The 27,802-nt window shown below is 47.1% G+C and overlaps 1 protein-coding gene across 8 annotated transcripts in view; it reads left to right on the top strand.

Moving 5' to 3' along the window:
* Window positions 1-27,802, top strand: part of LOC128331669 (zymogen granule membrane protein 16-like) — a 93,252-nt gene that overhangs the window by 31,971 nt on the left and 33,479 nt on the right. Inside the window, exon 2 of one of the 8 annotated variants that reach the window (XM_053265358.1) lies at window positions 4,920-5,004. The exons of the other annotated variants lie outside the window; for them this stretch is intronic. Coding sequence (XP_053121333.1) covers window positions 4,991-5,004 — 14 coding nt within the window. The 5' untranslated portion in view covers window positions 4,920-4,990. The remainder of the gene's footprint in view (window positions 1-4,919; window positions 5,005-27,802) is intronic. 8 annotated transcript variants of the gene reach the window in all.

The following is a 27,802-nucleotide window of genomic DNA, read 5'->3' as shown; positions in this document are numbered from 1 at the left end:
TGAAAGTGCCTCTGAGCATGTGCAGAACACCATTTCCTGGCATTCCTAACCACAAAATGTCCCCACACATCAAGGATTAGAGTGAAAGAGTTTCCAGTTCAGAGTATGGGGACTTTTCCAAATAAGACATATTCTTCCCTAGGACCACACTGTAGCCCTATTAACATATTGGCCGAATTCAGATGTAACACAAAACCAGAGTTAAAACCGGGCAGAGGTTGGAATTCTAGTATGTCCGAATTCATGAAACCGCAGTTTCGAGTCAAAAGCAACCTGCAGTTTGCCTCACCAAACTCCAGCTTGAACTTTCTGTTTGCACAAAGGTTCGCTGCTGAGACCTCCGGTTTGGCTGCCGAAGTGTTACGACAACACCATGAGCATGGTTTTGAGCCAATTTTCAAACCGCAATCATAGAGACGGCGGCATAGAGCCAGCTGAGAGTGTGGCCGCTCTATGGCTGTGGCGCTTCTCGCTGCCCACCTCTCTGAGCACCAGCCCCACCCACCCTGTCACCTATCCAGTTATGGAGTTGCCCGGCAATAGGGATGCTGCCCCTTCCCATCCCAAGCTTGTCAGCTTGTTAAGCGGCATGGTCACAGAGGGGCATTCCCTCTTCCCACTCTTTCCCTTGCTCCCCACACTTGGCAAGGAGGAGGGAAAGGGGGTGGGATGACAGGATGGGCACTAAGTCCTTTGCTCTGCATAAATGAAGCGAAAATGATGTGTGTGTACAAGCACAAAAATAAGCAAGGCACCCCATTATAGTGCCGGGAGAGGAACAAAAAGCAGGGGGCAGGGAGAATGTACCCAGGTTTGGGTGTAAAGGGAAGTCCCAACCAGGGATTTCTGAGCAGTCAAATTCTCTTTTTCCCCCACAGAAAGGTTGGGCCCTTTCCCTTTGCGGGTTTGCAGTCCCTAGGCTTACTCATAAGCAGGGCGGGCCACCAGGGTCAGCATTGCTCCAGACATAGGAACATAGGAAGCTGCCATAAACTGAGTCAGACCATTGGTCTGTCTAGCTCAGTATTGTCTTCACAGACTGGCAGCAGCTTCTCCAAGGTTTCAGGCAGGAATCTCTCTCAGCCCTATCTTGGAGAAGCCAGGGAGGGAACTTGGAACCTTCTGCTCTTCCCAGAGTGACTGCATCCCCTGAGGGGAATATCTTACAGTGCTCACACTTCTAGTCTCCCTTTCATATGCAACTAGGGCAGACCCTGCTTAGCTAAGGGGTCAAGTCATGCTTGCTACCACAAGACCAGCTCTCCTCTCCAAAGCCTACAGCACCCGGTATTCCCAGGCGGTCTCCTATCCAAGTACTAACCAGGCCTGACCCTGCTTAGCTTCCAAGATCAAAGGAATGATCCTTTGTCTTGGTGACTGCCGTCAAGTAGCTGTCAAGGCTTGGCTCCTGCCTGCCATCCTGCCCATGTGGGCATATGTACGCTTGCTTGTGCTCCCAAATGGTGACCCAGCTCTCTGGGGGCCACTGGAAACTGGGGCTCCCCTCTCCTGCAATTTCCCGCCCCAGCAGATCTGCATATGGCTCAATGGCAGCCTGAACCCGGGTATTTTGAATGGGTTTAAAGATACACCCACACAGCCGGTGTTCCCCCCATCTGCACATGCAGCCACGCTCTGACACATGGAGCGTCAAAATCTCCTTTGGGTGTCTGCAGGGCTTCACAGGGAAGGGGTGGGTGGGTTGCAGCACTTCTGTTCTATCTTCTACCATGGAGAGTTGGGGGCCCCACACAAGCAGGGCTCCAGTTGTTGGGTTAGCTCAACTCGTGAGCGTGCCGTCCAATGGGAGACCTAGGGCTTACCGCCCCATGGTCCTCCCCAGTAGACTGGCCCTCTCATGAGAGGGCTAGCCCACTGACAGCAAGCGGCCAATGAAGCAGGAGTGTAGTTAGGTCTGCATGGACTGCTTTGATGGGGTGATCCCTCACAACACCATCCCAGGTCACAGACCCCCAGGATCCTTTGCCCTCCCTCATATACTTATTCCCTCCTAGGAAGTCTTCATGTTCCCTTCCCTTTCCTGAGTAATAGGGAAATAGAACCGCCAATACCCCCCACCCAACCAGAAATTGTGCTTGTGTGGGACTATTTAGGTGCAGGGCTCTTAGGAGGGCATCAGTGCCATTGCTATCTGAATAAATGCTGGCATGGCATGGCATTTAAATGCCCTTTCCATGCTGAGAGCAGGCGGGCAGCTCAGAAAATGCACGATTGCACTCGGCCTGCCACCTTCAAGAGCGTGTCCAATCGCAGCTGCTCCGCTGACGTGCTGACGCTTTGCCCACAGTCTGGCCACGGAGCTTGCTGCAATTGGCCTGGGTGGCCGAGCAGCAGGGAGGGGTTCCCCTCTCCTGGAACTGGCAGTTGGCGGACCGTGGTTGGACAAATGTCTGTGGTGCAATTTACAGTTTAGGTTTGAAATCGCGGGTTCACCAACCCCCAGTTTCGTGTTACGTCTGAATTCGGCCAATATGTTCAACACCCATACCATGATTTTACAGTGTGGGCACGTGCACATCTGTACACAGATACAGTTATTCACATGTTTTGTTGAACACAGGTACAGCAGTACACTTCCTATCTGTACCATAGATTTGAGGGGGCTGTATCCAGGTCCACTTTTAAAATGAATCATTCACATAAAGTACCCAGAATGTTGGGGGGCAATATGCTAAATCATTGTAAACCACTTAGAGAGCTTCCAGCTATAGAGCGGTATATAAATGTAAGTGCTATTGCTATTGCTATAAAAACAAGTATGAGTGTACAGACATCTGTACTCTTGTACAACATAATGTCTGAATAGGGCTTGTTTTGTGATAAAGTAGCTGGCGTGTGTTTGTGTGTGAGAGAGAGGGAGGGAGGGAGAGAAGGAGAGAGAGAGAGAGAGACTGTGTGTAATCAAAAGGTTCCTTTTTCAATTGCTGTGTGCCATGGTGTATCTGTAATGTGGAATGTTTGCACTAATACAGTGCCTGACATCCAGACTAACACTGCACTAGTGGAAACATGTTGCACGATTGCAGGGATGTCACACCAGCTAGTTCCACCAAGTCAGGAGCTTGCATCCAGACTGAAGTTGCAGTGGCACAACAGAGTGCAGGTTGCACAATCTGTGGCATTCCTCCTGCCACAAAACCACAAAACCTCTTCCCTATATGTTGCAGGGAACGTTGCAGAGCTATCCGCTATCCTGGTTGCGTAAGCAGAGCACAAAAGATTGCGCAGCTTTGAGCATCTGCTCAGCTATGTGACCTTAGGTGGGTGTATCTTTTGCACGTTGCACTAGCACACTGCTAGTCTGGCTGTCACCCAGTGAATATACTGCAATTCCTTTTTGTTTTGACACCACACTGAGGTATGTGGAGGGGGGGCGGAAAGAGAAACATAGGAAGTTGCCTTATCCTGAGTCAGACCATTGGTCCATCCAGCTCAGTATTGTTTACACTGACTGGCAATGGCTCTCCAAGGTTTCAGGCAGGTCTCTCTCCTAGCCCTACCTAGACATGCTGCCAGGGATTGATCCTGGGACCTTCTGCATGCAGGCAGATGCTCTACCACTGAGCTATTCCCTAAGGCTGTGTTTCTCAGCCAGTGGTTCACCAGATGTTGCTGAACTACAACTCCTAATCATCCCGAGCTACATTAAATTGTAGCTGGGGATGATGGGAGCTGTAGTTCAGCAATGTCAGGAGTACTACTGGTTGACAAATGCTGCCCTAATCCCCTGTCTTACGACATACAGTGTTTATTATCTATCTATCTATCTATCTATCTATCTATCTATCTATCTATCTATCTATCTATCTATTATGCCATATGCCACCTGATTGATTGATTAAGTGCTGTCAAGTCGGTGTTGACTCTTAGAGACCACATAGATAGATTCTCTCCAGGATGATCTGTCTTCAACTTGGCCTTTAAGGTCTCTCAGTGGTGCATTCATTGCTGTCGTAATTGAGTCCATCCACCTTTCTGCTGGTCGTCCTCTTCTTCTCTTTCCTTCCACTTTCACCAGCATTATGGATTTCTCAAAGGAGCTGGGTCTTCACATAATGTGTCCGAAGTATGATACTTTGAGCCTGGTCACATTTGTGCCTCGAGTGAAAATTCTGGATTGATTTGTTCTATGATCCATTTGTTTGTTTTCCTGGTTGTCCATGGTATCCTCAAAAGTCTTCTCCAGCACCAAAGTTCAAAAGCGTCAATACTTTTTCTGTCTTGCTTCTTCAGAGTCCAGCTTTCGCATCCAAAGAATGTCACGGGGAAAACCATTGTCTGAAAGATTCTAATCTTTGTAGGTGTAAACACGTTGGCATCTAAATATCCTTTCCAAGGCCTTCATTGCAGCCCTACCAAGTGCTAGTCTGTGGCATATTTCTTGACTGCTGAATCCTTTACTGTCGATAGTCGATCCTAAAAGGCAAAAGCTATCCACCACTTCAATGTCTTCATTATCAATTCTGAGGCTGATTGCTGTACCCATTGTCATTAGTTTAGTCTTCTTTATGTTTAGTTATAGTCCCATTTTTTCACTGTGCCCCTTAATTTTCATACTAGAGCTTGCAGATCATCCGCATTCTCAGCTATCAGAGTGGTGTCGTCAGTGTAGCGCAGGTTATTGATGTGTTCAGCATATAAATTGAATAAAGAAGGAGAAAGTATACAGCCTTGTCTTACTCCTTTGCCAATCTGCAACCAGTCTGTTTCACCATGTTCCGTCTGCACTGTAGCTTCCTGTCCTGTGTATAGGTTTCTCATGAGAACAATAAGGTGTTCTGGGACGCCCATTTTCCTAAGGATATTCCACAATTTGACATGGTTGATGCAACCGAAGGCTTTTCTGTAATTAATAAAGCACGTATTGACTTCTTTCTGGTATTCTTTGGCTTTCTCAGTTATCCAGTGTGCATCAGCAATGATGTCTCTTGTTCCTCGGCCTTTTCTGAAACCAGCTTGAACATCCGGCATGCCCCTTTCCAGGTAGGGCTCTAATCTGCATTGGATGATCCTGAGCATTATTTTGCTAGCATGTGAAATTAAGGATATTGTGCGTTTGATCTTCTCTGAATCAGTTACTATCTGTCCTTTGGCATCCCTTAACACACCAATTTGAGGCTGGAACCTCCCTCTGAGTTCAGAGACCTTTTGGAAAACCTGCCTTGTTTTTCCATGTCTATTTCCATCCTCAAGATCTTTACAGATGTCATTGTAGTACTGCTCCTTGTCTCTTCTAACAGCTTTCTGAAATTCCCTATTAAGTTCCTTCCTGAGGTCTTTATCTTTCTTGACTTTGGCTTCTCTCCTCTTCTTGGCAATTTCCATCATCTGTTCTGACATCCATTTTGCTTTCTTCTGTTTCTTGGTCTTTGGCAGTCTCTTTTCACATTTGTCCTTAACAACTTCTTTGATTTCATTCTACAGTTCCCAGGTGCGGGCCGTGAACGCGCCTCCGGAGAGGGGGCAGCGGGCGGCTTCTTTAAGGTAAAAGGAGCCGGTGCTCCATGCCACCCAGCAGCCCCTGCGGTGGGGAATCGTCTTCGCCACTCACCTGGCTGCCGGCGGGGGCTCACCTCCATGGGAGCCAGGTGAGTGGCGGAGGCAATTCCCCACCGCGGGGGCTGCTGGGCGGCATGGAGCACCGGCTCTGTTTATACTTAAAGAAGCCGCCTGCCCCACCCCTCTGGAGGCACGTTCATGGCCTGTACCTGTCAGTTCCTCTGGTTCCCTATCAATGAGGTTCAGAACTTCAAAGCAGTTCCTGATGTTCTCCATGAAAATGGTGGGTACGTTCTCAAGATCATATTGTGGGAGCTGGATAGCTTTGTTTTTCCGCTTTAGCTTGACTTGGAACTTGCACATGAGCAGTTCGTGATCTGTTCCACAATCGGCCCCCAGCCATGTCTTTGCTGTTATAACTGAGCTCTTCCACCTCGTTGCACCAATAATGTCATCCATATGTATAGGCATTGCTTTGGTTGTTTGAAGAATGTGTTAGCAATGAAGAAATAATTGGCTTGGCAGAAACTAATAAGTCATTCTTACGAAGTCACTGCTTCGTTTCTGTTTCCTAGGCCATATAGTCCGACTGTGTTTTCCTCCTTACCTTTTCCAGTTTTGGCATTCCAGTCTCCTACCACCAGCATCACATCTTGCTTGCATGTTCTGTCAATTTCAGACTGGACTTGAGCATAAAACTCATCAACTTCCTCTTCTTCTGCATCAGTTGTTGAGGCATAGACTTGAAGAACTGTCATGTTAAATGGTGTCCACAAAATCTAATTGATATTAGTCAGTCACTGACCACATGGTACCCAAGTACTGTCATTGCTATTATCCTTCCCGATCCCGACTATGAAAGCAACACCATTCCCTCTTTGGTTTTCGTGTCCTGAGTAGTAAACGGTATGATTTCCTGACTGAAAGTGTCCCATTCCAGTCCATTTTAATTCACTGATGCCCAAGATGTCAATCTGTAGTCGATTCATTTCATTTTCCACTGTGTTGAGCTTTCCCATATTCATGCTTCTTATGCTCCACATTCCCATTGTAATTCTGTCTCTGCAGCTTCGGATTTCCTTTTCCCGCACGGCAACATCATCTGCTAGATGTCCAAAAAGCTTTAGTCTAACCGTGTCATAAACACCATTGGTACTCTGAGAGATCCTCAGCTTTTCCTCAGTAGCATGTTGAGTACCATCTGCCCTGAGGTCATCTGGTACTACAGGTGAAACTCGGAAAATTGGAATATCGTGCAAAAGTCCATTAATTTCAGTAATGCAAATTAAAAGGTGAAACTGATATATGAGACAGACGCATTACATGCAAAGCGAGATAAGTCAAGCCTTAATTTGTTATAATTGTGATGATCATGGCATACAGCTCATGAAAACCCCAAATCCACAATCCCAGAAAATTAGAATATTACATGGAACCAAGAAGACAAGGATTGTAGAATAGAACAATATCGGACCTCTGAAAAGTATAAGCATGCATATGTATTCAGTACTTGCTTTGGGCCCCTTTTGCAGCAATTACTGCCTCAGTGCGGCGTGGCATGGATGCTATCAGCCTGTGGCACTGATGAGGTGTTATGGAAGACCAGGATGCTTCATTAGCGGCCTTCAGCAATTCTGCAGTGTTTGGTCTCATGTCTCTCATCCTTCTCTTGGCAATGCCCCATAGATTCTCTATGGGGTCAGGTCAGGCGAGTTTGCTGGCCAATCAAGCACAGTACACTGTATACTTTTCAGAGGTCCGATATTGTTCTATTCTACAATCCTTGTCTTCTTGGTTCCATGTAATATTCTAATTTTCTGAGATTGTGGATTTGGGGTTTTCATGAGCTGTACGCCATGATCATCACAATTATAACAAATTAAGGCTTGACTTATCTCGCTTTGCATGTAATGCGTCTGTCTCATATATCAGTTTCACCTTTTAATTTGCATTACTGAAATTAATGGACTTTTGCACGATATTCTAATTTTCCGAGTTTCACCTGTACATCCTGAGATCTGACCTGAGATCATCCAGTACTACATCCACAATCATTCCATTTTGTCTATCCATGTGGTTTTCTTGGTAAAATACAGGAGTGGTTTACCATTGCCTTTTCCTGCGCAGTATGAAATGATGCCTTTGTCATTGTCGCTAAAGTGATTGTCCACCTCCAGCACCTTCCTGTATTGCTGCTGCCCAATTTGGTGCCTGCTTGCTTTAGCTGGGCAGCTGGGATGACCTTCATGCTTTGGATGACCTCGCTCATCCCTCCCAGTAACACCCCCCTGCCATGATGAGGCAGCATAGTAGGACTTGGGGGGGAATATGCCAACTACATATATATGTAGTCACCCATCCAAATGCAAACCAGGGCAGACCCTGATTATAAAGGGACAATTCAAGGCCATGGCTATCACACAATTTCTTGTATCGAGTATGGAAATTGCTTTGAAAAGCATCTTCCATTACACTCCACAAAAGATTACACTCCCCAATCTCTGTGAGAGATCATATCTCACTAACCAACTTTTTCTGCCCTGGAGGTGTGAGGGAGTTATACTCTCCTCCACAGTTATCTACATGGTCGCGCTCAGTTACCTTCAGGGGAACAATAGCAAACTGTTATTGCTGGATCTACCAGCAGTAATGTAATGCCAAGCTACCATTGATCAAATGAATGAACTCGACAGCAATACAAGCTCGTTGAGAGCTACTTTCAGCAATAAATCAGTGGTAAACTCCTACAGGAGGAGACAAATTCACAGATCCAAAAATATCTCTACTAGATCAATTAAAAGTCGATCTAGTCCAGGACTGCACAACTTTGAACCTCCAGTTGTAATTGGACTACAATCACCATCATTTCCAGCCACAGTGGCTAGTAGCCAGGGATGATAGGAGTTGTAGTCCAAATACAGTTGGAGGTTCAAAGTTGTACAGCCCTGGACTAGGCCTTTTCCACACAATCATCTGAATAAGTTTAATGTGGGTTACCAACATCAGCATGATTTTGTGAACCCATGCCAAGGTAATTTATGGCACAGATGAATAGTAACTACCCATACCATTGTTTGCATCCATGAAGCAAAGCCCACAAGCAGGACACGAAGCCCTACCTTGCTTTTGCTTCCCAGCAGATGGTATTCAGTGGTAGACTGCTTCTGAGCCTGGAGGTTTCATATGGCCATCATGACCAGTGGTCCCTCTAATTTTTTTCATCTCTGTGAGGAATGAGTTTTGTTCAGTGTCAGGCAGTGTGTGCGCACCTGTATTCAGAATGGGGCCTCCCAGATTCAACCTGGGCGGGATCTAAAATGAACTAAGCGGACATCCAAAAACTTGTGAGTGCGCACACGTGCACACACCTTAGACAGAACAGTGATCATGATCAATAGTCATTGGTAAAACTATGCTCCATAAATTGTCTTCTGCTTTATGTTACGGAGCCTTGTCATAAAGTGTGTGTGCTTGCGTAACTTTTGTGTGTGTTTGTATAACTTTTTCTCACTTTTTCTTCTCTTTGTTCATCTCAGCAACAGAATATTGATCTCAGATGAGGGACACTTATAAACAGGCGGGTTACCTTAGAGGCAAAAGAATATTGGTAGATGTTGGAAAAAACAAAGGTCTCTGCAGATGGTTTTTTTCTTAGACAATGAAAACTCTTAAGCAATAAAGGCTGCAAAATAATATCTTTAACTCCCTTCAAAGACAGAGTGCTGGCACCTGGGATTCCTACATGTTTGAGTTGTTGTTGGTGCTGCAGTAAAGAGGGTTATTTTTTAATTTATTTGGATTATGATGCCCAAGACAGCTTATGACAATAAAATATTAAAGTACCTAAAAACAAAAAACAGCACCTGAAAGGCTGCACTACAGCATGATGAAAACACAACAGCACCTAGAGATTAGAAGCTTAATAAAGTTGTTTTCACTGCCAGGCGGAAAGCTAGCAAGAACGGGGCTAGGGGTACCTTTCTAGGGAAGGAGGCCCAGAGACTGGGTGTGATGGCAGAGAAGGCTTTCTCCTACGTCTCAGCTAAATGAGCATCTGATATTGATGGGACACACAGGAGCCTCCCCTGCTGATCTTAAATGCAGGTTCATATGGAGGAAGGTGGAAGAAGGTACTATGGCACACGAGGCAAGGCATAAAATGCTGCTTTGCCCCATAGCCTTGCTGGGTATACCCAGCCCGCTTTCAAAACCAACACATGCATGGGGGACAGGGAGGAGGGAAGGTTGCTAGCAGCCTTAAACAAACAAACAAACAAACAAACAGACAAGACTAGCCCTGCTGGATCAGGTCAAGGCCTATCTAGTCCAGCCTCCCTGTTCCCCACAGTAGCCCACCAGATGCCTCTGAGAAGCCCACAGGCAAGAGGTGAGGACATCCCCTCTCTAGGGGTGTGCAAATAGATTCGAATTCCAACTGGCTCAACACCAAACATGCCCCAGTTCATGACCTGGTCACGCAGAGGCCCATTGCGCATGCGTGGCAGCCCCCCAAATGGCCTCCGCTACTGCACAAAGGCCCGGAACGGGCAGAAAATCACCCGAACTGGGCTGTAAATGACACCAGGGAGACTGGTGTGGGGAGGGGGGACCTCTGAAGACCCCTCCGGAGGCCCTTGGAGGCCCCTGGAGGCGGTGAGGTTTAGTTAAAAAAACATTTTTTTTTAAGTAAACCCCCCGAACTCGAACCAAACCAGGGGTTGTTCAGGGGTGTTCAGATGTGCACAAAAACAAACATGCCTGGTCCAGTTCGAGTCCAGTACAGACTTGAACTGACTGGGCATACCAGTTTTCCTCTCTCCTGCTGTTGCTGCCCTGCAACTGGTATTTAGAAGCTTCTTGCCTCTGAAGCTGGAAGTGGCCTAGAGCCACCAGATTATTTTATTTATTTATTTATTTTAATTTTTTTACATTTATATCCCGCTTTTCCTCCAAGGAGCCCAGAGCTGTGTACTACATACTTGAGTTTCTCTTTCACAACAACCCTGTGAAGTAGGTTAGGCTGAGAGAGAAGAGACTGGCCCAGAGTCACCCATTCTTAGACCAGTCCTCTGTGAATTTGTCTAAGCCCCTTTTAAAGCCATCCAAGCTAGTGGCCATCACCATATCCCGTGGCAGAGAGTTCCATATATTAATTATGTGCTGTGTAAAAAAAGAAAAGCTTCCTTTTCTTGGTCCTAAATTTCTCAGCCTCCAGTTTCATGGGATGACCCCCGGTTCTAGTGTTGTGGGAGAGGGGAAAAAAATTATCTCTGTCCACTCTCTCTACTCCATGCATGCTTTTATATACCTCTATCATGTCTCCCCATAGCTGCCTCTTTTCCAAACGAAAACGCTCCAGATGTTGTAGCCTTGCCTCATAAGGAAGGTGCTCAAGGCCCCTGATTATCTTGGTTGCCCTTGCTCATATTTCTTGTAAGCTTTGGAAGGAGGGTGAGGAGAAGTGGGCCATGCAAAGGTTTGCAAAGGTTGGAATGGCCCCAAAGAGCTGCTCCAACTGCAGTAAAAGGTAAAGTCTGCTGTCAAGTTGATTTTGACTCCTGGCGCCCACAGAGCCAAGTGGTTGTCTTTGGTAGAACAGAGGAGGGGTTTGCCATTGCCTCCTCCCGTGCAGTATGAGATGATGCCTTTCAGCATCTTCCTATATCGCTGCTGCCCGATATAGTACCAGCAGGGATTCAAACCGGCAACCTTCTGCTTGTTAGTCAAGCATTTCTCCACTGCACCACTTAAGGTGACTTCCAATGGCAGTAGCAGGGGGCATCTTGCTCTTCTGCTGCCACCGCAATAATCTGCCCCCTGGGGCAACTGCCCATGATCCTTTGGATCTCCTGATTCCAAGCCATTTAGGGCTTTACAGGTCTAAACCAACACTATAAAAGGTGCTCAGAAGCCTACTGATAACCAGCCAAGAAGTTGCAGCCACAGCGTCGCATGATCCCAATAGCTATTCCACTACTTAGGTGCACTAATTCTGGAGCTTGCGTTCCAAACTAGTGAGGCACCTGCTAGCACAACCTGCATCATGCCTCATATACTTTGCAGTAAACCTTGGCACAAGAACGCAGTCCTGAAATTCTTGTGATATAGCACAGTTACACAATCTTCTTCCACCAGCACAACTTTGTTCATTGCACAAGTGCTTCGTCTGGATGCAGGCCTTTTTAATTAGCATTCTACGTCCCTTTCTTTTGAGCCCCCCTCCCTCATTTTAAAGTGTGTGATCAGTTTTAGAGCATCATGTAGCCTCCAAGTCAAATAGAATATATGTCCTCTAACTTCATGCACTGTCTAAGAGCAGACACACCTGGAACATAGTTAGTCTTGACTGTCTTCTGTGGTCATACACAACCTCCTCCCAACATGTCCAATCCTAAACCAATCCAAAAACCACAGATCAATTGAGAGAGGATATGTACAGGTTTGGTTTGGTTTCGATTCTTTTGTTGTGATTAATTTAGGATTGGCGGGATGACCAATCCTAAATTAATCACAACAAATGGATGCCTAATTGCATCATTAGGTGCATGAAGGAGCCAAGCCCTACAAGCCCATGCCCCTAAAATGCGCCTCTGCAAGAGGAGCATTTGGGGGGCATGGGCTTGGGGGCATGGGAGATTAGAATGAGGGGAGGTATAAAGTTGCAGGGTTGGTCATGACACAGTCTGCAGTTCTGAATTCAGATGCAACGCAGACTGCGTCAAGCCGTGGGCTGTGGCGAAGAAACTCTCTACAACCCAAGGGTTCAGATTGGTGTTTAAAAAACAGAACCGTGGGTCAGTTGCCATGTAGAACTGGAGTTGCACACATTCACACATAAGGGTAAGAAGAAAACTTCTGCCCTGTGAAAATCCAGTTCCATGTTAAGTGTGAATGCGGCCAGCATCTGCATTCCCAGTCTGACTGGGAAAGGTCAGGAAAGATTGCTGTTTTTCTCCAATGAGCGTTCTGTTTGTGTCACTTCGGGCGAGGGTCACAGCACCAAACTCAGTACTATGCGGGAATTCTGTGATTGGAACTCTGGATATGTTTCCTTTCTTATAAAGCAATCATGATGGGGAGGATGGGCCTAGTTCTGATTTCAATTGGAGTATAGCATGTAGTAGGGGAGAGGAGTCTTTTTCATCCCTTGTGCCAATCCACATTGTTCCCCTGAATCTACCAAGCACAGAGTGGAAAATTTACAGGCACAAAAATGTCATCTGTGAGTTTCCGCTCTGTTCAGCCCTGCTATAGTACAAGGATCCCAGTCTTGGCTCTCTAGATGTTATTGGGAACTCCACTCCCATCATCCCACTGGACCCTGGAAAGTGTGGTTAGCCTGGTATAGGGCCTCTGTGGAAGATCTTAGAGCAGGGGGCTCCCAGCCTAGGGCTCCCAGATGTTGCTGGGAACATCTCCTCCCACCACAGTGCCCAGGGGTTATGGGAGTTGTAGTCCAGCAACATCTGGGGACCCAAGTTGTGAAGGGAACCCCCTGTAATAGTACACCATACTGGCCACATGAAAGTCCAAGAGGAAGTCTGTAGCACTGAGGCTGATCATTCTCCTCTCATGTGGATGCTGAGGGGACAGAGAAGGACCCTTGGGGATGATGCTATGGAACTAAGAGTCACAGCAATGCTGCTGCTGGCACACTGAGCTCATCCTTAATCAGTGGAGGATGGCAGAAGGCAAAGGATCTATGCGTAAACTTCAAAGACCTGATAAATCTCTGCCAGAAATGTTAGTCTTTGTCAAGTCAGATTCCTTTGGAGGACTGAGAGATCACTGGAGCCTCGTGCTGATTGAGGAGGTCAGGGATGGCCTCGTTTCCCACGGTTTTCCTTTTTGATATTCATAAGTCTTCTAAGTGTGTGCTCTAACTCTGCACTTTAACACAGTGGTTTTTTTAAAAAAAATGTTATTGAATAAAGACCTCGAAAGGTTGCAAAAGTATTTTAGAGTTGAGCTACCTGGAGCTTCTTTTCAACACCAAGATGCAAAGTGTTATTAAAGGAGGGAATGCTTCCAAGCATATATAGAATGTCTTTTCCACACAGGGAAGCACAGCCGTAAAAGAGGTACCAGGGGCCAAGTGTGTGTGGAACCCCTGCCATCTGCCATGAAACGAAGCCATGCTCCTTAATTCTCAGCCTGCCGTGATGGGCTACATTTTTTCATTGACAAGGGTAAGGCACTCTGCACATGTTCAGAGGTCCTTTATGGTTAGGTTATTTCATATCTATTTCTTTAAAAAAACTAAAAGAAGCATTAGTAAGTGTGGAAGGGGATGAAGCTAAATAAGTGATGTGGGCTACAAAAGTTCAAAAACATAAAAGTGCATTTTTATATGATGTCTCCCAGAGCTTTATACTGCTCTTTAACATTTACATGAAACCACTGGGAGAAATCATCAGGCGATTTGGTGCCCATCACTGCCACCAGGCAGGCATTTAGGGATGTTATGCCTTTTCTTGATGGCTCTGACATGATTTTGGTGTCAAGAAAAGGCATAGCATCCCTAAATGCCTGCCTAAATATGTTTCTGGGGAAAATACAAGGTGCTGGTTATCTATATATATAATTCTCTAAGGCATACTTGTGGCTAATCCCGTGTGTGAAAGCTCTCATGAGAGTTCGCGAGTGAGCTGCCGGGAGGGGGAGAGGAAAGCGACAGCTGCATCGGGAAAGAAAAGGCAAATGGGCAGGTGGACAGGCAGGCAGGCAGAGGGGAAGAGAAAGTGGCAGGGCAGGGTGGGGGGAGAGAAAGCAGTGGCGGCGGCGGGGGGGAGAAAAAGCAGCAGCCCGGGTGGGGGGGAGAAAACGGTGGCCGGAAAAAAAGATGATTGGGTGGGTGGGGGTGGGGAGAGGAAGCGGCGGGCAGTGGCAGTGGCTGGCCAGGCAGCCGGCCAGAGAGAGAAAATGGCGGGCGGGCAGGGGGGAGAATAAGCAGTGGCTGGGGGGTGGGTGGTCCAGCAGAAGCACATGCCACCTCCAGCTTGTGGTCTCCACTGTGACCCGGTGGGAGAGTGCACGTTGCCTCCAACCCGCCTACTCATAATGTTGTTTTCTCTCTGTGTGTGCGTGCGTGTCTTTAAAACATGTAAACCACTCAGTATTGTTATTGCTGAAAAAGAGTACATACATTTTTCAAATAAATAAATCAAATCCAGTCTATAGTGCCAGACTGATATCACCTTGGTTGCTGGGCGAGCATTTCTTGGGTGAGGGCTTCCAAATACGGGGTGCCACAACCCAAAAACATGATTGACAGCACCTGCTGGAGTAGGGTTGGGCATCAGATAGCTCAGGAGCTTGCGGGTAGTAAGTGTGTTGGGTCTGCTTCTCCCTCCCTTTATTCCTGGCTCTGTCGCCCCAGCTGCCATTTTGTGCTGGTATCTCTCAAGGCTCTGTGCTAGGATATAATTTTTTAGTTCTGTGGTTTTTAAGCCATGTATTTCTTCATTATTGATAGTGTTATTCCATCAAACAGATTGGAAAAATTACATGATTCTCTTTTTATCACATTTTATCCTCACAACTCTGTGATGTAGGCTAGGCTGAGAGAATGGCCTAACGTCAGCTTTGTGGTGGAGTGGAGATTTGAACCCAGTTCTGCCTGGATCTATGGACAACACCCAAACCACTATACTACAGTAGCTCTAGCGTTGCCATGCCCCCAGGAATTCCAGGTATCACCTGGATTTTAAGCATCTCATTCGGATTGCTTAGCCTATCTGGATTCACCCGAAATTCAGCTTTCTTTTTCTTTTTTTTAAGCTAAGCTCTAGCCATTGTAGAAGCGGAGTTATTTAGCAAAATGTGCAGTCACTATTCTGCTCAACTGCTGGACTTGGATTAAGAAATAAAGAGCACAGGAGGCTCGCTAGGAGGGTTTCACTTTCGCAAATACAGTAATCCCCTGAGGAATGTTGCCTTGGTTGTTATCAGCAGGGGATCTCTATCAGGCAGTTGAGAGGATAGCTTGCTTTCGATGCAAATCACTGCCTGCCTACCAGGCTGTGTACTGTAATGTTTAAGGACTTTCTTGGCTTTACATTCAATGCATGCCTGCTTAGAAGTAAGCACTGTTGGTTTCAATCAGATCTTCTTTCAAATATAGAATTGCAGCCTTAATTAAAAAGCCGTGCATTTTAATTTTGTTTTGTTGCTTCTGTTAATATGTCAAGGAAAATGGTCAGGCAATGATATCTCCCGCAACTATTGTTGGTAGATATCTAGAACAAATACAAGTCAACTGGAAAGTCCAATTGCTAATTTGCAAATGCAAATTATTTGCAAGCCAATTTACATAGTATGCAAATTAGGCTCCTGGATTTGGAAAGCCAGAATGTGGCAACCCTAATTAGCTCTCAAACTAAAATGTAGCCACAACTGACTTCAGGTGGGGCTGCGAGCTGTTTAACCCTTTTCTATACTCTTCTTCTCAAAATTACTCCCCATGACGTTGCTAACTTCTCCAAGGGAGAAAAGATACAGACACTTCCTTATGTAGAACATTGGTGTCCAGCTAGTGTATAGGGACTCTCAAGTGGGTCACAACAGCAGCATTGCCACCATTTTGGACCTTGGCAGGGAATTTTTGAAGTGTAGAAAGACACTCACACATATAGAAAGCAAGTGTAGGAGAAAAAGAGAAAAGCCATAACACATGCTTTCAACAAGGTAGGCCAGGCATACTAAAGGGGCCACTCTGTGGTTGCTTCCCTGGGAGTAAGTAATACCAACTAAACACAGTGGCTGACATCCTGACCAAAAGCTGCACTTGTGCAAGGACTTTGCACTAGCTACTTGTGCTAAGTCTGGAGCTGGTGTTCTGGACTAGTGTACTAGTGCAAACATGTTGCACACTTGCTTGCTTACTTTCTTACTTACTTACTGTTAAATTTATATACCGCCTTCCATTAAAACAATCCCAAGGCGGTTCACAGAAAAATTAAAACAAGACAATAAAAATGCACAATTAAAATATTAAGCTAAAAAAATAAAAACATGAATCTGACTAAAGATTTAAAATGCAAGCATAAAATAACCATACAAAGAAGCAGCAGTAGAGACAATCATAGCCTGTGTAAAAAGCCAAGATGTAACTCACGTTCTAAAAACGGTGATGGAATTACCTGCAAAACACATACATTTTGCAGGCAATTTTTGCACAAGAGCACCATTTCAAAAAACCCTGTAACTTCACCAGAGGCGTAACTAGGGAAAATGGCGCCCGGGGCAAGCACTGAAATGGCACCCCGCCCCCCCGCGCCCCCCCAACATACTACATTATACTTAGGTTTTTCCTCACAAGTGCCCGCTGCTGCCGCCAAGCCAGGCCACTGACTGGCCGCCAGGCGCCAGCAAAGCAATGGGGGGGGCCGCAGGCGGCGCGGAAGGGACCGCTCATGGGGAAGGGGGCACCAACGCGCTCCCTTGACTGCTGCAGCGCTGCTGCACTGAGCAGGAAACATTTGTATTAACAAAAAATTTTTTAATTTTTTTTAAAAAAATTGGTCATGGCGGCGCCCCCCCACGTGACCAGAAAAGATGGCGCCCGGGGCACGTGCCCCCCCGCCCCCCCCCTATAGTTACGCCTCTGAACTTCACACAGCTATGCCGCCTTCTTGCACTAGCACAACTTTGCTCATGGCTGGGAGAAGCACAACATTAGTCCGAATGCTGGCCAGTAAGTGGGACTTACTTCCAAGTGTTGTAAGTCAGCAAGCAAGCCCTGGACTTCCAAACAAGCACTGGGGGCCTCCCGTGTTCCAGGTCTGAGTGTGAAGCTGATGGGTCCCTCCCAAGTCTGAAAAGGCTGAGGACTCTGCTCTGGTCTTGAGTCAAAAGTGATGGGGCTTTCCCCCCGTCTCTGGCTGGCTTCTTTTCCTCCAGAGGGTAGCCAAGGACATGCGTTTGGCACAGACTGTGTGTGTGTGGCTCATAACTCACAGCCAGTTTAATGCCCTGCAGCAAGGCACTGTGGGTGGGAGCAGAGGAGCTCAGCCTCTGTATGTCACGAAATGCAAAGCATAACACAGCTGGGGATGCACAGGCATCAGTGTTTTCACTGGTGACAGATGGCGGAGGGCATCAACAGGTGGCAGAGAGGAGGCGTAGGAAGAGACAGATACCTTCACGGCTCCTTAGTTTACACAGTTATGTACGGCTGGAGAGGCAGGGCTGTAGTATTCTATGACTTGTTACAAGTGCCAGCCAAGTTCACAATTCAGCAGCCTGAGAATCTCTGCGTTTAGTCTTGCTACTCCCTTTAAAAACAAGTTTCTAGTCCCTAAGACTACAAAGATAGGTTTCCAAGTGTATGTTGATGTCTAATTATGTCTCCCATACTGGAGCAATTTTTAGAGGTTGGGCAGGGCTTGCATCTGAGAAGAGCATCTGCATGTTTGCATGCAGAAGGTTCCAAGTTCCCTCCCTGGCAGCATCTCCAAGATAGGGCTGAGAGAGAGTCCTGCCTGCAACCTTGAAGAAGCCGCTGCCAGTCTGTATAGACAGTGTTGAGCTAGATGGACCAATGGTCTGACTCTGTGTAAAGCAGCTTCCTATGTTCCTAAGTGTTAATAATGATGCGAATACTTCTGAGCATGTGCGGAGTACTTAGGATTGCTATGATGAGCTCTAAAAGTTTTCTTTAACAAAAAAAACAACACAGTTCTCATTGTGTTTTCTCAGAAGGTTGCCAAAGGAGGTGAGGGTTGAACCCAGGTTCAAATGTCCACTCAGCCACAAAGTTTACTGGGTGACTCTGGGCCAATTTCTTTATCTCAACCTCTTTTGCCTCCCAGGGTTGTTGTAAGAATTAGGGGCGGGGGGGGATGTGTACTACTCTGAGCTCCTTGGTGGAAGCGTTCGATAAACCTGTAATCAATAGTTTACTTTTTTACAGGCAGAATAAATTAGAAAAAAATCTACCCGCTCACTCACTCACCCCCTATCCGCTCCTCTTCGCTATCTGCATATGGGATCCCACTGCCCAATCATCACTGTGCTTCTGTTCTGTTACCTCCAATTGGTAAAGCAATGTGTGGGTGGGGCTTGCCACATACGACCTTAGTGTATTAGATAGATAGATAGACAGACAGATAGATAGGTAGATAGATAGATTCTTCTCTCCTCTATGATCTTCCCAATATCTTCGGAAGATCTTGGGAGGATGTAACAGATTGGGAGGGTGTTACTATGATCTTGCAGTAACAGCTGCATTCCAATTGACCTTAACCAGCACAGGCTCCTCTTCCCTTTCTGCATATGGAATTCCCACTGCCCAATCACCACGATGCTCCTGCTCTGTTACCTCCAATTGGTAAAGCACTGTGTGGGTGGGGCTTGCCATGCACCATTTGCCACGGACTACCTAAGCCTTTTATATATATAGAAACTGAATTCACATGATCCAGACCACAGTTCGGCAGAACCAGAAACAAGCAAGGTATGCAGGCCGTATCAAAGTGCCTGTGGAACAAATTACTTCAGATTAGCCAAACCACATAAAGAAAGAAAGAAAGAAAGAAAGAAAACAAAAAGGAATTTATTGTAGAAAGGAGCATGACATAGGGACAGGGAGATGAGAGGGGGAGGGAGAAACAAAGAGGGATGAGGAGAGTGAGGAGGGGTATAGAGTCAAGCACAGGAGCGAATTCAGAGTTAGTTCTCCCATGCTGCATGTATGGTCATCCCTTGATGACTGTGCAACCCCTCAAGCAATGATTCATATGTGTGAATCAGCAATCGCATGTAGAACATGTTAGAGTTCTAAAGCATCGCTCTTAGCACCATAGTAACCTCTTCTGGCCGCTAGAGGCATGAGGAGTTATGCTAATATGTCTCTCTTGGTCAGTTAAGAGCCGGTCAGAATGGTTCAGTTGTTGAAGGCTTGTACCTGTTCGGGTCTGCTGTTCTATGTCTCTCTCAGTATGTGATGTTTTAGTTTCTTAATAAATCTTTATTTGTTTCTTGAACTCAACCCAATGTCTCCAGATTATCTCTTGGGCTATACTCTGTTGTGTGAGGACTTTAGTGTTTCTCCTCACATGCCTCATCACAGGCAGAGCTTTCTTGCCACCTGACATCACCTCTAACACAATACTTTTAAAGGTATTCAGCTACATTCTTTGGTAAGAAGTCATTGAGGCTATTCTCAAGATCAAAAGCAGGCTAAGGGAGCCTAGCCCACTTTCGGGCGATCATGTGCAGAAATGGGAGCCGTGCAGCTCCCGGCAGCAAACCTCGCTAAGTACCCCTCCCCTTAGACAAGGTTAACGGAGTGAGCACTCTGTTAACCTCATCTTTTTGCTTGTGTGTCGCTGCGGCATGCAGCGACACATGAGTAGACCCCCGACCGGGAGTCTGCTTGCCCTGAGCGCTGCGCGGGGCATACTGGAATTTCCGGGGGCCACGTAGCCCCCGATCCCCGCAGCCCCCACTAGTTCTGTGATGGAGCCAGCAGTCATGTGGGCAGCCGATTCGGCTGCCCAGGGCTGCCTTCTGATCATCTTTGGGGAGAGGGGGCTAAGCCCGCAATCCCTGCAGACCCGGAAGAAGCTCTTCTCACTGATCGTGAGAAGAGCTTCATTCTTATTTATGTAAGGATGGTGTGAGACATTTTACATAAATCTTATGTTTGTAAAGAAAGGTGTGAGGAGAAACATTAAAATCTCTGTTGATAAAGAAGTTCAGCCCAAGAGATTATTTGGAGACAGTCGGTTGAGTTCAAAAAACAAATAAGGATGTATTAAGAAACGAAAAGATCACATAATGAGAGAGACATAGAACAACATGCCTTAACAGGCATTAGCCTTCAACAACTTTACAGACTCTAGCTGCCTTTTGAGACCTATTAACAAAACTCCTCATGCCTCTAGTGGCCAGAAGAGGTTAATGTGGTACTAAGAGTCAGTGCTGTAGAATTCTAACAAACCTACCCATACTCTATATTAGGGATGTGCTCGAAATGCAATTTGGAAGCCGAATTGTGGCACAATCCCTTTAAAATCTACAGCTTTCCTAGCCCATCCCTGCCCCTCTTTTGCTTGCCACCATTGCCGTACTGGCGGCGCTCCCCCCAGCTATCTGTGCCTGCTGGCGGTGCTCTCCCCCATCTGCCCTCGTGCAGTGTCGGCATGCAAACGGCCTCCGTGCATGCAGAGGCCATTTGCATGGCCTCTGGTGAGCAGCAACCATGGTGACCACGCAAATGTCCTCCACGCAGATGTAAAAGCCACTTGCATGCCGACACCACACGGGAGCAGCTGCGGGAGAACGCTGCCGGTGTACGTGGATAGTTGGGGGGAGCGCCACCAGTACAGCAATCGTGGCGAGCGAGGAGGAGCAGGGAAGGATCTGCTCTCCACATTAAAGGGGCTAGGAAAGCCCTCGATTTTAAAGGGATTGTGCCACGATTCGGCTTCTGCATCGCATTTCAGCACATCCCTACTCTAAATCAGGAGTTCCCAGCCTTGGGTTCCTAGATGTTGTTGGACTACAACTCCTATTATCCCTAGCCACAATGGCCAATGCTGCTGGGGATGATGGAGTTGTAGTCCAAAAACATATGGGGACCCATATCTCAAAACATATGAGATCCCCTCCTCTAAGATCTTCCTTAGATGCCCCGCACCAGGCTTACCCCCGTGTTCAAGGTACAGTGTCTGGTGACCCTGGACAGGGTCTTTTCATTAGTGGCACCAAAGCTTTAGAACACTTCCTAGGATGGGCTGTTTTTCTGAGGGCATTTTTTGTGGCCTCTGATTATTTCTGATTGCAAAGAAAATCAGTATCTGTAGCTTCTGTTAGCCTTCTGCTGCTAATTTTTTTTAAGGTATTCGGCTACACTGTTGTGTAAGAAGTCATTCTTATTCATTTAATACTCATTTCCATTTTTTAAAATTAGTTTTGCTGTTTTGATTTTTAATTTTTTTTTTAAAAAATTGTTAGACACTTTGCGGATCTTTTTACAACAAAGGTCCAGGAACATATGTGTTAAATTCTAGTTCAGCCTGCTGCCCAAAAGGCAGACCAGCTCATCCACCCACTCATCGCAGATCTGTGTGCATAATCCTGATCACAGGGTGCTGCAAGTAGAAAGCCAGGCAAGCTGCAAAAGGATACCTAGTGAACAGGTACTGCCAGATGCCTCATTTGAGCATGCCAAATCCTCCAGGAAAACATGGCACCACAGGAATCCCAGATGTTAAGCTACAGCATTTACATTTACAGATGGTAAAATGTGTGTTAGATGATGCTACTGTTAGGTGGATTCACAGCTGGTTGAACAACTGTTCCCAACTGAGGTTCTTTAACGTCTCCACATCAACCTCTGCCCCGGGCCTTGTGCTGTTCAACATTTTTGTACCATACTTGGATGAGGGGACAGAAGAGATGCTTACCAAATCTGCAGCCAACAAAAAACTGGGAGGATACCTAACACCCTAGAAGGCAGAATCAAGATTCGTAACTATCTGGATGGGCTAAAACATCAGGCCTGACCCATAAAACATCAGGCCAAAACCCATAAGCATCAGGCCAAAAACCAACAATTCAACAAGCACAAATGTAAAATCCTGCATTTAGGTAAGAAAAATAAAATGCACAGGCATAGAATGGGGGAGAATCTGGCTTGGCAGCAATACATGAAAAGGATCTAGTTATCTAAGTATACCACAAGTTAAACATGAGGCAGCACTGTGATGCAACAAAAAAAATTGCAAATGCAGTCGTAGGCTGCATTAATAGAAGTGGGTGAGCTCAGACATGGCCCAGAACCTCTGTTAATGACGCGCTCTGCAGGACACCCCTCAGCCTCAGGAGTGCATGCTTCCCGCTCTCATCCCCACGTGAGTTACTACTTCCTTTCTAAATTAGGATAAGCTGAGATTGGTTGTGATGTCTGAACCTTCTAATCTTTGCTTATTCTACCCTACTTGCTTCAGAGAACCCGAGATCTGAACTTGAGGGCTGGAGTGAGTTTCAGATCTCAGGTTCTCTGAAGCAACTGAGTAAGAATAAGGTAAGATGGGCGATTTCAGATATCACAACAATTTTGATTTATCCTCACCTAGAAAGGAAGTTGACGCTTGTGCCAAGATGGGTGGGGGAGTGTGTGAGCGTCAACCTCCTTCGTTCTAGGTTAGGATAAGCTGAGACTGATTGTGACCTCCAGAGCTTTAAGCTACCGAGGGATGTCGGGTGGAGCTCAGTGTCAACAGAGCTTCTTGAAGTTTTAACCTGTCCATATATTGTCGAGATAATGAGTAGTAATTGTTCACTCTATTCTGTGTTCGTCAGACCTCACTTGGAACATGGTGTCCAATGCTGGGCAGAGCATTTTAAGAAGAACATGATTAAATGGAAATAGATTCAGAGGAGGGCAGCCAAGGTAATGAAGGGGCTGGAAACCAAGTCCTATGAGAAATGGTGGAAAGAGTTGGGTACATTTAGCATAAAGAAAAGCAAACTAGGGGGAGACATGATAGCTGAAGGGCTGTCACACAGAAGAAGGAATGAATTTGTTCTCTGTTGCTCCTGAGGGAGCAGGACTAGAATTAATGGGTTGGAATTACAAGGAAGCAGATTTAAACTAGACACTAGGAGGAATCTCCTGATGGCTAGAGCTGTTCAACACTGGAACAGTCTGCCTTATGCAGTGGGAGGCAAACCTTCACTGAGGCTTTGAAGCAGATGCTGGATGGCCATTTGTCACTTAAGAATGCTGTAGCAGTTTTCTGCACTGCTTGGGGGCTCAGCTAGGAGGCCTCCAAGTCACCTTTCTCCAACCCTAAAATTCTTTGATTCCATGACTCAGACCCCCAAAAGGCAGATTTGAGGGCAAGCCCACCATCTGTGTATGAATAAGCTTCTTTCTTTGCTTACCCCCCAATAGAGCAATAAACAAGAGGTGTTAATCTTAGTCAGCCAGGTCTGGACCAAGGAGAACTTGAAAGTGGGGCAAAGCCTGAGATAGGACAGGGAGCCTTCATAGACTTCTGGGCGTAGGGTTGCCATATTCTGGCTCTCCAATTCCAGATGTCTAATTTGCATATCATGTAAATTGGCTTGAAAATAATTTTGCATATGCAGATTAGCAGCTGCACTTTCCAGTTGACTTGTATTTGCTCTGGATATCTACCAACAATAGTTGGGGAAGATATTTTTGCCTGACCATTTTCCTTGACATATTAAAAGCAGCAATACAACAACAACAATGACAATTAAGGCTGCAATTCTGTACACACTTATTTGAGAGAAGATCTGATTGAAACCAAGGGTGCTTACTTCTAAGTAGGCAAGAACGTAAAATGAAGAAAGCCCTTAAACATTACAATACACAGCCTGTTAGGCAGGCAGTAATTTACATAAAAAGCAAACTATCCTCTCAACTGCCTGATAGAGATCCCCTGCTGATAAAAAACAAATGCAACATTCCTCAGGGTCTGTGCTACCTCTCTTAATCCAAGTCCAATGGTTAAGCAGAATAGTGACAGCACGGTTTGCTCCATAGCTCCACTTCTACAAGGGCTAGAGCTTAGCTTCTTCTTTTTTAAAATGAAAGCTAAAATCCGGGCGAATCTGGGTGGGCTAAGAAATCTGGGTGAGATGCTTAAAATCTGGGTGAAACCCAGAATTCCAGGGGGCATGGCAGCTCTACCTGGGTGGTGTCAGTCCAGCCCTGAGAACTCCATGAGCTTTCCCAGACAGTAGGCTTTACCATGGGTTTACTGAGAGACTTTACTGCAAGTTTGAAATTGCCCCTCCAACTTTACTGCGAGTTTGAAATTGCCCCCCAAAACTGACGCAAAAAGTGGATTTTTTAATCCCGGATATAAATTGGGCTACACCCTAATGTGCAATGAAAAACTTGAATTATGTGTGAAGTGCTCCCAGATAGCTCACAGGGACTTTGGGGTAAATTTGGTTGATATATGAATGCACACCTCCATTCTGGACGAGTTGTGAATTAAAAGCTGGGTGTGGAAAACGTCCTTGCTCTGGCAAGGTGGGTGCAGTTCAGTCAGCTGCCCCATGGGGCAGCAGTGTGCAGAATCTTCCGTTCTCAGCCTTAAGAGGTAGGTGAGTTCATGGCACTGTACTAACCTCTGTGTACACAAGCAGTAAGAATGTAAGAGTTCTGTTGGATCAGACCAAAGGTCCATATAATCCAGCATCCTGATTCCCACAGTATCCCACCAGATGCCTGCAGGAAGTCCACAAGCAGGGCTTGAAGGCAATAGCCTTCTCCTGCTGCTGTTCCTCAGCAACTGGTATTCAGAGTCAGATGGCATCTGAACCTGCAGGTTCCATCCTCTCTAATAAAACACTTGGTGTCCGTCCGTGCCTGGCCTGTTCTGGGCATGCGCGAAGCGCATGCCCAGAACAGAGCAAGGCAGCCGTGAACGCCGGCACCCGGCGGCCATGTTGGGCGGCCAGAAGCGGCCGCCCCGAAGAAGCCGGGTAAGCGGCGGCGGGGGACACTGGCCGAGGCGGTGGCGAAGCCGACGCCTCGGCCAGAAGACGCTGCGCGGCGGAGCCATGGCCGAGGCCTGGAGGCGCCGCCGCATACCCGGCTTCTTCGGGGCGGCCGCTTCTGGCCGCCCAACATGGCCGCCAGACGAGGCGGTGGGGGAAGGTCAATGCGGCAGTGGGCCCGGGCACCGGTGGGCCCGGCGAGAGCCGCAGGCGGCGGTAAGTGGCGGGCCCGGCTGGAGCCGCGGGCGGTGGTGGGTGGCAGACCCAGCCGGAGCCGCAGGCAGCGGTGGATGGCAGGCCCGGCCGGAGCCGCGGGTGGCGGTGGATGGCGGGAGGGGGAATGGCGGCGGGGGTCCGGAGCGCACAGCTCCACTAGCGCCCGTTATCCAACGGGCTTACAAACACTAGTATAGCCATAATTTACGATTAGTAGATATTGATTAACTGATCCTCCATGGATTTGATGTAATCCCCTTTTAAAGCTATCTCTGTCCATGGCCGTCACTACATCTTGGACCAACACATTCCACAAATTTAATTACAAGCAATATATTTTCAACTGCCAGACGCTGGGGGAAACTGCAAGGAAGCAGTCATTTCCTTGATGCCTTGCTTCTGAGTATCCAGAGAGCTCTGACTGGCAGCTGTGGAAACAGAAGGCTGGGCTAGATGGAGCTTGGATCAACTCCGCACGGCCATCTCCCATCCATAATAATGCTTTAAGCCAGGGGTTCGCAAAACTTGTCTCCCCAGATGTTGTTGGACTACAACTCCCATCATCCTCAGACACAATGCCATTATGGCTGGGGAAGATGGGAGCTCTAGTCCAACAACATCTGGGGCTCAAGTTTGAGAACCCCTGCTTTAATATGCCCCTGTCCTAATTGTCCTGAATGGAGGCCAGGTAAGCTTACCTGTGAATGTTCCATTTCTCTCTGGTTTCAGCAGGTGGGCCTTCTCTTATGCATTCTGTAATCTGCTCTCTTTTTCATCTGCATAATGGCTTGTGCAGAGAAGTCACCAGAAAATCACAGTTCTCTTTTCTGCTCATTGGAATCCTGGAGGGCATCCTGTCTGTATTTTTTTTATTTTTCTGAATGAGTGTAACCAACCGGCGTGTGTTTATTTAGTGATATACAATGGGCACGGAAATAATTGTGGGAAATTAAAGTCCAGCTGCAAGGCAAGGCTAGAATTTGACTCCTGCCCTTCTCTCTTTGTCAACCTGTAGCAAGGAAACTGGCCAAATGTCAGGACAATTATATTTATTTGGGAATATGTTCTGGTCACATTGTACATGCTCTAGGAAGCAGCTTGTCTGTTGAAAGGGGAGTTGCCTCAAGGCGAGGATATGGCCCATATCCCAGGATTCAGAGCCTTTAAAACAGTAGAGTGAAGACACATCAACATCCGGGGCAGCCCTTACATGAGGCGAGGTGAGGCAATCTCCTCAGGTGGTGGATTATTGGGGTGTCAGCAGACCCCCTGCTGCTACCATGGGAACAGCTTTTGGGGAGCAATCTTGGCCTTTTCCAGTACTGCAAGCAGCAGCTCTCCTCACACCAGTTGCGGGGCCAGACCAGCCGTGGCCCGTGTCCAGCTGCCACCATGGCCTCGCTTGCCCCGCCCCTATGTCTGGCGTCAGGCACGGGGTTAGCCACGCCCCCACATCAGACATAAGACGCGGGGCGTGTGGTCTGGCTCCCGAACAGGGCTGTGCGGCCCTATTCGGAAGTTAGATTCAGGCCAGCGCTGTGTTCGCAGCTCAGCCAGTAGCATCTCTTCTCTCCCTTAAAGGCAGGGAGAGCCTCCCCTGGCCACGTTGCAAATGCACGGCCAGAATCAGCTCATTCTGCCTTTAAGGCATGGAAAATCTGCTCCTGGCCATGTTGCTAACGCTGCGATGGCAATTTAACTCTTGCATGGGGCCTCACGGTCCCGCTTGGGAGCTAAACCAGCCCCTCCCCCCATGTCAGATGTCAGACACGGGGGGGCATGTTGGGGCTGCGAGGTGTGGCCCCTGAGGGGTGGCAGCCGGGGTTCTTTGAACCCGGTCACCCAATGGTGACTACGCCCCTGCCTCACACTCCTTGCAAAGCTTGCCAGAGCATGAGGAGAGAAGAGGAAGCAGCTGGCAACCATCCCTGCCCTCTGTTCGAAAACCTGCAAGGGTCCATTTTGAGACAGAGCTGGGCCCCACCAGGATAGGGCTGTCATATGGAGAAGGGGACAGGGCTCGTATACCTTGGAGGGATGCACAGAAGAAAAAGCGCATTTCAACAGGTTCAGCTGGTCATGCAGACAGAAAACAAGCTGCACCCACTTCAATTCCCTCTTCTGTGCATGTATTCATGGTACGGGAGCCCGGTCCTCTTCTCTATATGACAGCCCTTCGCCAGAGCCATGATGAGGCAAGACAACATTTGGGGCCTGTATTCCGGTGCTGCATTACTTTGGGCTGCCCCACCAGCATTAGATTTGCCAGATGCCACCAGAGGCTAGGTGGCCACCTCCCTCCCCCCAACTCCATCTTTGGCTTCCTGTGCTCTTGACTGCAAGCCAGGCTCTAACCCTTCATCCCGCCTGAAAAAGAGGCATCTTTCATTCACATTTTGCTTTCAAAGGGCTGAGAGCAAAATACTTATTCAGTTCTGGTTCTGAGGATGATACAGCAACAGATGAGCTTTCCAGCTTGTTTATGTCTTTTGAAATTCTCTCGCTCCTTATACACACACATGACCCTGAGGATTTTTTAAAAAATCTTTCCTCTTTGTCACCATGATGACATTTTTAA

Source organism: Hemicordylus capensis, chromosome 6 (assembly GCF_027244095.1).
Source record: "Hemicordylus capensis ecotype Gifberg chromosome 6, rHemCap1.1.pri, whole genome shotgun sequence".
NCBI classification, from domain to species: domain Eukaryota; kingdom Metazoa; phylum Chordata; class Lepidosauria; order Squamata; family Cordylidae; genus Hemicordylus; species Hemicordylus capensis.
The sequence above is the reverse complement of the archived record's forward strand: the minus strand, read 5'-3'. Positions and strand labels throughout refer to the sequence as shown.